General features: G+C 48.7%; 1 protein-coding gene and 1 pseudogene across 3 annotated transcripts in view; one reads left to right on the forward strand and one right to left on the reverse strand.

Annotated features, from left to right (window-relative positions):
- Window positions 1-13,355, reverse strand: part of LOC127696470 (E3 ubiquitin-protein ligase RNF185) — a 110,597-nt gene that overhangs the window by 51,858 nt on the left and 45,384 nt on the right. For all 3 annotated transcript variants that reach the window (XM_052199237.1, XM_052199239.1, XM_052199240.1), the window contains one exon: window positions 67-166. In XM_052199237.1, the coding sequence (XP_052055197.1) occupies window positions 67-166 (100 nt within the window). The remainder of the gene's footprint in view (window positions 1-66; window positions 167-13,355) is intronic.
- On the forward strand, window positions 4,193-4,401 carry LOC127696952 (uncharacterized; annotated as a pseudogene).

The raw sequence follows: 13,355 nt of genomic DNA on the forward strand, positions 1-13,355 counted from the left end.
CATTTCTTAGAATGTGGGAGCCGTGCAGGGGCCACGGCACAACGGGAAGAAAGGCAAGGCTCTTACCGGAAGCAGGAGCTGTGCCAGGCTTCGTTGGCAGTCCTGTACAGCCTCTGGCTCAGGGGAACGTAGTTGCCACAGCCCCGACACCTCCAGGCCTCTTCACCTGAAACAAAACCAAGGCGGTCAGAGCCTCTAAGCAGCAGGAAGCACGGAACAGAATTTCAGTCATGTGGAATAACAGAAACTCCCACTGAAGGGATCTGAAGGGATCAGGTCTGCTTATGCTCGGTTTCCCCTCCACAAAACCTCTGGTAAAACCTCTGCAAGCCTCATGCCAACATCTCTAGGGAAGGGAACTCCTGCTTCAAAAGTAATCTCAATTAAAAAAAATGTCTCTGACAGAGCCGGTAGGATGGCTCAGCTGCTGAAGGCATCTGCCACCAAGCCTGAGGTCCTGGGTTGGGTCCCTGGGACCACAGGTGGAGGGAGAACTTACTCCATCCTCTGCCAAACACAGGCTACAATGTGTGTAAGACATTAAACATTAGTCTTTTCTATCAAACACTGTAAACTTTTATGACTAGGAATTCAAATCTTTTTTTATCTGCCCCACCTTGTAAACCTTTACGCAAATGTTTTAATCCCCCAATCTGGTAAAACTCTGGTTTATACCTTGACCATGCTGTGTTCTTCTTCTTCTTTTTTATTATTAATATTTTTATTTTCTATATTCTTTGTTTACATTCCAAATGATTTCCCCTTTCCCGGATCCCCCCCATCCCCATATGTCCCATAAAACTTCTTCTCTCCATCCATTCTCCAATCACCTCCTTCCTTTTTTTCCTCTGTCCTTATATTCCCTTCCCATGCTAGATCCATCCTTTCCAGGATCAGGACCTTCTCCATACTTCTTCATGGGAGTCATTTGTTATGCGATTTGTGCCTTGGGTATTCAGGGCTTCTGGGCTAATTAATATCCACTTATCAGAGATTGCATTCCATGTGTATTCTTTTGTGACTGGGTTACTTCACTTAGGATGATATTTTCCAGATCAAACCATTTGCCTAAAAATGTTGTAAATTCATTGTTTCTAATTGCTGAGTAGTATGACCATGCTGTGTTCTTAGAACTTAAGTGACCTCAGTGGCCAACTCCGCTTTGGCAGTCCATTGATGCAATTCATCTAAAACGGGCCAGCCCCTAGCCACAGGGGAAACGACACTGTGACCACCTGTGTTAGGATCAAAGTGAGCTGCCCGACCTTCCAATGTGAGGACAGCACCTTGCTCGTCATGGCAGTCTCTCCTGAGACCCTGAAAACATTCTAAAAGTATACACAATAAATAAAAATGTCATTTAAAATAACTTATTGTCCCCCCACCTTTTCCTTTCCTCTCCTTCAAGACAAGGTTTCTCCACATAGCTGTGCCTGCCCTGGAACTCAGCAGGCAGGCCTTAGCCTCCTGACAGCTAGAACTAAAGGGGAAGCCTGCCACCACACATGACCCTTGTTTTTGGCTAATACAAAACCAGCCTTTTTGTGAGTCTGTGGGGCCAGCCTGGGCTACACACCAAGATTATGTCTCAACTAGGGCTAGCAAGAGGTTTCTGTGGGTAAAGGAACTTGCCACCACATTGATGAGCAGAGTTTGATCCCTGTGACCCATTGGTCGGAGGCGACCGCTGACTTCCTTAAGTTGTCCTCCGGCCTTCACGCGCCAACCAGGGTACCACCATGGTACTCATCCCTCCACACAAATGCGAAAGACAAACCCAAACCAAAACCTAAATCTACTAACAAACCAAAACCCATCACTTTCTTCAGAGCTTTCAGCCTGTGCTCCATCAGTAGAAGTGAAAGGGTCGGTCTCCCTCCTTCCCTCCCTCCTTCCTTTCCTTTTCTCCCTCCCTCCTTCCCATGACTGTCCCCAGGTAGTACCCAGAGCACCTCCATTCTGGCTTACACTCTGTCTCACATTTCCCATAACCTGGTCCAGGAGCTCATTCAGTCAATCAACCAACACAACTGGTCCTCCCCACACAAAGTCACAGGATGCAGGCTGACAGTTACATCCTCTTTGATGCTTAAAGAGTAAGTCCATCAGAAAAGAAGCGCTCTCCCATACTCTAACTTTGCTTCAGAGACAGAACTATCTTAATCTCGTGACAGAAGAGTAAGCATTTAATGACTGTTTCCTGCCTCCTATGCCAAGAGCTATTGCTGCTTTCACAGATGCAAATAATCTCAAATAACCTTGCAGTCTTTAATGGATGGAGGGAGGGATTAGTGCTGAGATCATCATGTGTGCACACGTGTGTGCATGCGCATGTGGCAAACTGACTAAACAGAGGTCTAGCCTCTACTCTCTCTTCTCATGCTAATCCTGTTCCTTCAAAGAAGGGCAGAAAAGTCTCTGTGGAGAAGCAGAGCTTTGAGCCTTGGAAGCTGGAGAAAGCCCGCTGCGGGCTGCGGGCTGAGCTGACACAGGCTAGTTGTGACCTTCTAAGACAGAGGGGACCCAAACCAAGCAGGGCTCTCTCTCGGTGAGGCTCAGATGCCAACTTCTTCAAGTCAAACAGGCAGCTGGAATCAAGCCGTGGTACCTAACTCTGCCCTTCCAACAGGGGCAAGGTTGGCACAAGATTCCCTTGTACTCTGTACAGCTTTGTTCGCCCTGGGTAACTCTAGACTGCACAGGCACAGGGCATGAACAGACAAAGCAGGGCTGAGGACTTCACAGCTCAGCACTATGGGGACAGCCAGGGTAGGGGCTGTCGCCTCGTACCCCAGAGGGAGTTACATGAGCTGTCAGCACTCAAGCTGGCCCCCCTCCACTGCTTCCTCAGGGCCGGGGGACATTTAATTGTGTGAATGCCTATCAGTCGCTGTCCTTTCCTTTCTTGTGGTCCTGGAGTTGAATCCAAGGCCTTGTGCACAATAAGGAAACACTCTAGCCTGTCTCTTTTTAGACAGAATCTTACTCCGTCCAAACTGGTCTCCAAATCACTATGTACCACCCGCCCTGAACTCACCCATCTCCCTGCCTCTCTGACTCACCAGGAGCCAGGCCACAGGGCCTATGCCACCAGGCTGGCTTTTCAGCTCTTCCTGAATCTGACGGTTCCCCTTCCCCCACCACCCATGCTTCTTTTAAAATAAGTTTTGTCTTGTTTGAGATAGAATCTCTATATGTAGCATTGGCTGGCCTGGACCTTGAAATGTAGACCAAGATGCCCTAAAGTTCACAGAGCTCTTTCTCCATCTGCTTCCTGAATACTGGGATTAAAGGAGTATGCTAAAATACTTTTATTATTTAATTGTGTGTTTGTGTGTATGATGTATATGCATGTGTTTTTTGGTTTTTTGTTTTGTTTTGTTTTTTGGATCTGTTTTTTTTCAAGACAGGGTTTCTCTGTGTAGCCCTGGTTGTCCTGGAACTCACTCTGCAGACCAGGCTGGCCTCGAACTTAGAAATCCGCCTGCCTCTGCCTCCCAAGTGCTGGGATTACAGCCGTGTGCTACCACCGCCCGGTTGCAGGTGTGTTTCTATGTGTCAGAATAGTGGTACTCAGTAGAATACACTGTCGTTCTTCAAACTACAAAGTAAAAAGGTTTTACTTTACTTTTTTAAACTGGCCCAGGCCAGGTAAGACACACTTAGCAAGATGATGAACTAGAGAGAGGGGGGAGGAGAGAGAACACGTGTGTGTGTGTGTGTGTGTGTGTGTGTGTGTGTGTGTGTGTATGCGTGTTCTGTGGTGAGATGAGGAGGAAACCCATGAATGCCAGGGAAGGTTTTATGACTCAGCTACACTCCTTCTTAAGGAGAGGGACTTAAAATACATACAATATTGATTGTATGTGTGAATGGCAGGGGCATAATATGCACGTGCCACAGTGTATCTATGAAAGTCAGGGGACAGCCTCTGGGAGTAGTTCTGCCCTTCCACTACGGGTTCCAGGGATCAACATGAGAGGCTATGGGATGAGCCAGGGCCAAATGACTCTTCTTAGTTAAATACCCGCTCCCCTCACAAGCACCCCCTTCAGCTCCAGGGATCCAACGCCCCGCTCCTCTGGCGTCCTCGCCCTATCCCCAAATAAACCCACAAGAAATGTCGACCTCCACTTCCATCTGACGTATCTCATTATTTTGAAGCCACACCTTGTTTTTGAAACAAGGATTCATCGCTTCTCGGCCTTTTGGCTAAGATCAAGTGTGAAATAAGGACTCATACAGCTTAGGCCAGCCTCTAATATATAATGTATATAATGTATATAATGTATATAATGTATATAATGTAACTGAGGGTGGCCTTGAGCTTCTGATCCTACCTCCCACAGACCACACTGCCCTTCTTGGTTTTTGCTTTATAATCCAAGAAAGCGAGGGTTTAACCTGGCCACCCACTTACTGAGCAACTCAACACCTTGGCTCTGAAGCAATGACTCCTGGCTGTTTCCGGAACTCGGAGCACTGACACACTTCCCACTTACTGCACTTCCTCATGAGTCCACCCCATCTTCTCAGCGTTGAAGCTCGACCCCCTAACACCCTTTCTCAGACACAGGCTCTGTTGTGCCCTGGTCCTTCCCTGGCTTTTACCCTTTGTTCAGTCTTCTGTCCGGTTGCTGCCGGCTCACCCATACTCCAGGCTATCTCTATTCCAGGTCGGACTTCCTAGGTATGCAGGATAAAGCCAGGCTGTCGACATGGTCCTGCCTCTGGATCCCAGTCCTGCTTCTTTGAAGATACACTGTTTCCCCAGCTCTGACCCCTGGCACTGAGGCCTTTCCATTGTCCTTTGATTAAGCAAGTCTCCCCTAACACCAGCCTGCCTTCCAGCCTCTCCCTCACAGCTGCATCCACAGAGAAAGGCCCACCCCGCCGCACTCAGCTCCTCACCCCCCCACCCCGCACTTCACACTCCACTGCAATCCACCTTCCTCCCAGCCCGTCATTTCTCTGAAACTGCTCACCAAGCGACCGACCGTTTATTGTTAAATTCAATAGACACCTTTCAGGCCATTATTTGAGCACATATTTATTCCACGCCAGCTACGCCTCCAGCCTGCAAACAGCAAGGCTGCATTTATAACTGGGGCAGTGGCGTGGAGGCGTAGTGAATTCAGAGCTGGGAAAACAGGAGCAGGGCAAAGAGGATTCCTTGAAGAAGCCATTCCCAAGCTGAGCTCCGAGCGAACATTTCTCTGAGCAAGGGGCAGGAATTCAGGGTGTCTCACTTCCCCTTCTAAAGAGAACTTTTTTCCCCTTGGGGGTAGTAGGGTAGAAAAAGAAAGGGACACAAAAATTAGATAGGAGACACAAAAATCTACATATGGTTAAATTATAATCAAGTTGACTACTGTTGACTTTAAAAGCCTGGAGAATCAAGCAAGCCTAGGTCTTAGAGGAGACAGCCCCTCACTAAACATTTGTTAAGAGTGAAAGAGAGGTGGTGAGATGGCTCAGCGGTTAAGAGTACTGACTGCTCTTCCAAAGATTCTGAGTTCAAATCCCAGCAACCACATGGTGGCTCACAACCATCTGTAATGAGACCTGATGCCCTCTTCTGGAGTGTCTGAAAACAACTACAGTGTACTTACATATAATAAAATAAATACATCTTTAAAAAAAAAGAGTGAAGGGAGGTGGGATTGAATTCAGCTGACAGAATGCTTGCCAAGCCCCTCAAAGTCACCCCCCAATAAAACTGGATGTGTGTGTGTGTGTGTGTGTGTGTGTGTGTGTGCGTGCGTGCGTGCGCGCGCGCGCGTGCTTGCAATGTTATAGCCTATAACTTTGACTGGAGCCAACAGGGTCAGAAAGTTCATGTCATTCTTAATGACACCAGGACTTGGGGGCCAACTTGGAATACTGAGTTCAAGTCCCAGAACAGAGGAGGCTCTCACCAGGTGACCCCAAAGAACCCAGAGGCCTCATCGCTCTTCACAAGGAGGGTACAGTGAGGACCCTGAATTCCTGCCGGTGCTCACAGCCTGGCATCTCACTGTCCACACCTTGTCACTGTTTCTGTCTGGCACACGTTTCCCATCTTGTCACTTAATCAAATGTCTTTCTCATGCCCCCCAGAGTCACGTTGTCTACACTCCCTGATACAATGTGTTCTTTAATTCTACACCTGAACAATCCTGCTCTGAGCCCCTCACTCCCAGCTCTAAACAGCTGCATCCTGATCCTCTTTCTTCCAGGATCCAGCATAGGTCTGGCACAGAACAGACAAGATTTTGGCAGCAAATCCAGCTGGAAGGGTGGACGTAACTGCCACCTATAAAGCCACCAAGTGGACCTCCAAAGGTCAGCAGGACGACGGTACTGGAACAGTGTGATGGCTCACAGGACAGCCGCCTGTCAGAAAGTCTCCTGTGCATGAACCTGACCTCTGTTTCTCTGTTACAGAGTCACACTACTGGGGATGGGCACGGCCCAGCAGATAACAAACCAGGACTTCTGTGGTGAGACGGGAAGCACATGCATCTCAGCCACAGAAACAAGAGAACCTGCCTCAGAACAACACTCTGATCCCCACACTCTGCACGGAGGCATTCAAGGGCACACACATAGACACATGCACACGCACACGCGTGCACACCCAACTTTTCCATTAGATAGTACTTGAATAGATATATACTCCCAGGATGCCTGCCTATCTCCCTTCCTCTGCCCCTTCCTTCCAGGGTCCTCACTGCACAGAACTCTCTTGGCCTTTTTTTTTTTTGCCCCCTTAAAATCCTGATTCTCTCGAAACCTTTAATTCAGGAACTATGAGAGAAATGTATGCGTGTGAAGTTTGGGAGTCCGTGAAGCCCAATGGAAGAGTGATCTCCAGGCCAGCCTGCCCGGGGCGGGGCCTTCTTCCTTCACTCTGCCGCCTGGTCCCGCTCTCTACAGTGTTTACTGCTCACAGGGCTTCTGTCAGCAGCAGTTACAGGTCAGAGTCTAGAAAGGAGTCGGCTGAGCAAACAGCTACAGGGCCTCAAACAATGGGCCTTGCTAGGGTGCAATAAATAGAACCATAACTTTCAGCTTTTACTGCATTTATTGCCCTCCTTTTTTAAACTGTTATTTGGACTGTAGAGGAAGTTCTTTGTGTTTTGCATTTTCTTTGTTATGTGAATAGATATTTTGCCTGCATATATGTGCACCACGTGTGAATTGCCCATGAAGGCCAGAAGAGACAGATCCCCTGGAACTGGAGTTAGCCTGACCAGAGGCCCACTTAACTGTCCTGGAGTCCTCCAGACACGCTCTAGATGAGCTCTCTCTCCAGCCCCCTTTAAGACAGGAGCCAGGGGCTGGAGAGATGGCTCAGTGGTTAGGAGCACTCGGGGCTGTTCCAGAGGACCAGGGTTTGATTCCCAGTACACACATGACAGTACTTGGACATGCACATTATATAATATATGTTTGGGGCACTTACTATGTATCCCAGTGATTCCTAGATCCCTATGGAGACTTGTCTATCTGCCTCTTGCCTCAAAAAAAACAAACAAAACAAAACAAAACAAAACAACAACAAACCCTATCTCAAAGAGCACGAACCAGAAAGGAGGGCTGCTGAGGACGGCCAGGGCTTGTTACAGGTTCTCATCTTCAGGACTTTCAATCTTGCTATAAAATATTGATTTTTGCCATCTTGGTTTGTTCATTGTTTTTCAAGAGAGGGTTTCTCCCTGTAGCCCTGGCTATCCTAGAACTCACTCTGTAGACCAGACCGGCCTTGAACACGAACATCCACCCGCCTTTGTTTTCGGAGTGTTGGGATCACAGGTGTCCAGCACCACAGCCCCGTTTATATTTTTGCTTTTTAAGAGGTTTCTCTTGCCTGCTTTCATTGGTAATGTGACTCAAACAATCTGACTCCAACAGAGTAGGCACTGGGGCAACAGGATACCTGAGGCTGGAGGAACTTTGTTTCCTTACTTAGACACAAGGTCTTACTCCACTGTCTAGACTGGCACAGAACTCACCATACCTTGCTTCTGCCTTTCAAATAGCTGGGAATACAGGCATGGGCCATGCCAGGCTTAGAGAAACCTTAAAATAATCTAAGTTAATCATTTAACTTTTCTAAAATACACATGAACTTGGAAGAAACGGCAGTTAGTTGCCTGGCCATCAGGAAGCTCCCAAAAGCTGCTCCCACAAGAACCTGAACCCCAAACCTGAACCAGAACCCAAGACCACCAGTTGCATTTTTATGATCTCCACAGCTTCGGACAATCTGAGACGTCCTTGGCCCACAGCAGGTCAGTGGGCGGCTCAGTAGGGTGGGGTGCCCTGGTCCCCAGTCACCACTTGACCTTGGCTCAAATTTGGTCTAAACTGGGTCTCTTCAGACTGGACTTCTGGCTTCAGAGCAGTGAGAAAATCCGCAAGCAACAGGGCCTCAGGAGCCCCAGATGCCTGAACTCAGGTGCACCAAGCCCAACCCTGCCCAGCCCAGCCCAGCCTTTTGTTTGAAAAAAAGAAAAATAGGGAGAGGGGAGGGGAAGACTGAAAGAAAGATAGAAACCCCTTTGAATGGACTCATGTTCCACCTGACAATGAGAACCAGGAACAAAGTGCGGCCAACCCAGGGCAGCTTGAAACTCATATGGCAATGGCTGGACTCTGGGGAACGGAAAGATCAGGTGTATAAACCCTACTTGTCTGGCGCAAAGCAGGAAGCGGAAGGGAAGGGCAGCAGCTGTGGGGACCAGCAAAGGCAAAAGATAACATTGTAATGAAGCAAAGACTGTAACTACAACATCTTCCACCAACATCTCCTGATACTCTTGCTTCACCCCAAGCCTCCTCAGAGTATCACCAAAGGGAGTATACAAGGAGTTTTAAAGCCGTCTCTGCATCTTTCTAGACCTTAAGTTTCTTTTTGTACAAGCAAGGCTCTGATGACTCCTTCCAGCCCAAAGAGCCTGTGAAGCCAAACCTGGCCCCCCACCTCCAGGCTAGGTGTCATCCTTGCTGTGGCCCCTCTCTTTCTCTTTTTAGCCTATTTGAGAGGAACCTAGGGCTGGAGAGGCGGCTCGGTGGTTCAAAGCACTTGCAGCTCTGCCAGAGGACTTGGGTGTGGTTCCCAGCAGCCCCCAGGTGGCTCACCTGCCTGTAACTGCAGTTCTCAGAGAGCCAACATCTTCTTGCCTCCACGGGCACCCATATGCACATGGCATAGACGTACACATAGATACACAAAGGATTTTTATAAAGATTTATTTTAAGTATATGAGTGTTTTACCTGAAAGCCCGTATATGAACCATGTATGTGTCTTATGCCCATGAAGGTCCAAAGAATGTTGGGGGTTGGTCTTGTGTACTGTATATCAAGACACTGATTTTTGTGCCCAGACATCCTCTCTGGTTAAGGATGGCATGGTCAAGCATCTCTGGCCCCAATGTGATATTAAAAACTGTTTTCCATCATCTCCAATTGGTTAATAAAGAGCTGACTGATCAACACAGGACTGGGCAGGAGAGGACAGTCGAGGTGGGACACAGGGTCCCAGGTAGAGAGAGAAGGAGAGGGACCGCATGGAGAGATTAGGAGGACTCACCATGAGGTCACCATGAGGAGCAGCCATGAGGACACACAGGGAGCAGAACGAGCCAGAGCAGGACACAGACGGCACGTAGCGGGGCATTTATCTGGGTATTAACAGCTTAGGGGGTTAGAATAGCTCAGAACCTGCCCAGCAAGTGGCAGCAGCTTATTAAAAATACTAGCTCACTGCGTCTTTTATTCAGGAGCTATTATGGGCTACAGTGGGTGTAGAAACGTCCTGCAGATATCTGGAGGCAAAGAGGGGCATGGAACCCCCCCAAACACCCCAACAGAAGAGGGCACTGGATCTCCCCGCACTGAAGTTACTGATGATTGTAAACCATCACATAGGAGCTGGGAATTGAATCTGGGTCCTCTGGAAGAGCAATGCATTCTCTTAACCACTGAGCCAACTCTCCAGCCCCATTTGAATTAAAAGAAAAAAAGGGCCAGCAAGATGGCTAAGCTAGAAAAGGTGCTTGCTGCTAAGCCTGACCATCTGAGTCTGAGCCCAGCAAACTACACGGTAAAAGACAGAACTCACTCCCACCAGCTGTCCTGGCCTCCGTGTACTCCACACAAGTGTCATGGCACATGAGCGGCCACCACCACCCCAGAAAAACATTAAAAGTTAATGTGGTTTAAATTGGGCTGGAGAGATAGCTCAACAGCTCAAAGTACTGGGTTTGATTCCCAGCATCCTGGAGGCTCACAATGTCCTATAACTCTAGTTCCAAGGGCTCTGATGCCCCCTTCTGGCTGTTGCAAGTGGTATACACACACACACACACACACACACACACACACACACACACTCAAATTGAATAAAAAGCTGAATTTTAAAACCTGGCTCTATTACTGCTCCCCATGTCCTTGAACAAATTATTTACCCTCTCTGAGCCTGTCTCCTAGTCTGTCTGTCTGTCTTTCTGTCTTCCTTCCTTCCTTTTTGCTTGAGACAAGGTCTCATGAAGCCCAGGCTATGTGGCCAGGGTTGTTGGTCTTAAACAACCGACGCTCCTGCCTACAGCTCCCAGGTGCTAGAATTAGAGATGTACACCAGCATATTAACTTCTCAACTCATTTAAAAACCAAACAAAACCTGTATTTTTAACTTTCTATGTAGGAGTATTTGCCTAAATGTATTTAAACATACCACGCATGTGCCCGGTGTCTGCAGAAGCCAAACGTGGCTGTCTGATACCTTGGAACTGGAGTTGCAAACGGTTGTGAGCTGCCGTGGGTGCTTTGAACAGAGCCCTGGCCCCGCCACAGCAGCCTGTGCTCTCAGCTGCCGGGCCAGCCCTGAGACCTTGCTTTGCTCATTTCTGTTTTTTCAAGATAGTCACACTATGTAGCCCTGGCTGTCCTAGAACTCACTATGTAGACCAGGCTGGCCACAAATCCAGCCCGCCTCTGCCTCCTGAGCACTGGGATTGAAGGTGGGTATGCTCCCTCCACACCAGCCCCCACCCCCCACTCTGCTCACTTCTAAAAAGGCTAAAGTTCCCACTTTACAGGATTAACTGGAAGATTAAAACAAATAATGGCTGTGAAGACCTCCTGGGTGCCCGGCCCTATGCTGGAGCTGCTTGTGAAGCACTTGTAGGTTAGCCAGGGAGACATCGAGCTGAGTGAGTAGGCTTGGTTTCAAAACCCAGGAGAATGGTTCCAAAACAAATCCCAAGCTTGGCCTGCATGCCTGGGTGTGAGGGACAGCCCAGGCTGGAAGACAAGGAGATGTAGAATGTAAGTCAGAGACAAGTCAGGTTCTGGGGACACCACGGGGAACTGCACACAGTGACAGGCTGCAAGACCACGGGACAGAGGGTTGCTGTGGCTGTAGGGCTCCTACCTCATGCGCTGCGAGTTGGCAGTTCCTTATCTGGGGAGGCCTGCCAGAGATCCGCTATCAGAGAACAGTAGCTAGCTACCCAGATCCAGGCTTCTCATCCAGCTGCTCTCCCTACTGTCAGTGACAGAAATTACTGTGAGTCCTCACTAGGTGTCACACAGTGTCCTAAGTACTATTCAAGTGTGACCTGACCAACCTCAAAGAGGTCAGGCCAGCACTGCCAGACTCCAAAACTTCTCTTTCTTTTTTCTCTGTGTAGCCTTGGCTGTCCTAGAACTTGCTTCGTAGAACAGCCTGGCTTCAAACGCACGGAGATTCACCTGCCTCTGATTCCAGAGCACTGAAATTAAAGGCCCATGCCACTACACCTGGCTTTTCCCCCCTGGTCCAGTGGATCAGAGGAAAGACCTCACCAAATAGACTCCCAGGATGAAGTCCAAGGAATGTTCTAGCTGGTAGCAGATGTAAATTGATAAAGGATCTGGCTCCCACTGCTACAGTCCCCAGTGAAATGCTAAATCGATATGACGCATAGACAGTCCCCATCCTTGCCTGCTGCAAACACCCTATAAACACCAGCGCTCTCCCAGGTTTCCCTGACCCAGAGCCAGTCCCGGCATGAATATCATCAGAGTATGCAGAAAACCCACCATGAATGTAGAGGGCCAAATACCCGAAGCATAATGGGTTTCAGTGAACTTAGTTAGATACCCAGTGGTCGAGCCTTGATGCCTTCACCCCACATCCAAGGCCACCCAGGTCACTCTGTCCTGTCCTCATCATGTGGCCCCTCCTGTCAACGCTGCCTTCCCATTGCTACTAACACCTCATGTCAGGGCCCACTGTACCTTCCTGCCGACTGGGTATCCTGTGCCTGTACCACGACATCTGTGACTCTAAACCTAGACTGTCCACTGTGCGCTGGAAACTGCATAGTTCTTAGCTCCGCACGGCACACTGTACAGCAGCTGTTCTCAACCAGTGGGTCAGGGTCGCATGTTACATATTTACACTGGGATTCATCACAGTAGAAAAACTACAGTTACGAAGTAGCAATAAAATAATTTGATGGTTGGGGGTCACCACAGCACGAGGAACTGTCCTAAGGGGCCGTGGCATTAGGAAGGGTGAGAACCGCCGCCTTACAGTTTTCCAAGCCCAGTCCTCTGCTTCATGGTCTGGTCTCCCACCTCCCACTTTGCTCTACTGCACACAGAAATGCAGCACTCCTGCTGGCGATGAGGCCCACGGGCTGTGCCGCCTACGCTACGGCCGCACGCCTCTCTGTTGCTGGTCTCATTCCTCTCACACTAAGAACACATAAAAATAAAGACTATCTACATTTTCTCAAAGTTTGTCTTCTGGGATAAGTGTCCTCTGGGGCTAAAAGAACATCTCAGTGGGAACTGGGTGCTTAGCATTTGTGGTCAGTTCCCAATTCTGTCTCTCTCTCCTTCCCTCCCTTCCCCTTGACCAAGGCTGGCAGTCACTGTCGTGAGTACATCTGCTGAGGACCCACTGAGGAGAAAGGATCAAACTTTATTGCTCAGGCCACACATGTGAACACAGCTGACATTCTGCTGTCACACAAGCTTTGCGACAACTTACTTTTTTTTTTTCTTTTGGTTTTTTGAGACAGGGTTTTCCTGGCTGTCCTGGAGCTCACTCTGTAGACCGGGCTGGCCTCAAACTCAGAAATCCACCTGCCTCTGCCTCCCAAGTACTGGGATTAAAGTGTGCAGCACCACTGCCTGGCACGAACAACTTATCTTGATTTTCATAATTTTGTTTTGTTTTTCCAGATGGGGTATCTTGTGTAGTGTAGCCCTGGCTGTCCTGGAACTAAACTCTCTAACACTCTCTCTCTCTCTCTCTCTCTCTCTCTCTCTCTCTCTCTCTCTCTCTCTCTCTCTCTATCTCTCTCTCTCACTCTGT

This window comes from Apodemus sylvaticus, chromosome 11 (assembly GCF_947179515.1).
Source record: "Apodemus sylvaticus chromosome 11, mApoSyl1.1, whole genome shotgun sequence".
Lineage (NCBI taxonomy): Eukaryota > Metazoa > Chordata > Mammalia > Rodentia > Muridae > Apodemus > Apodemus sylvaticus.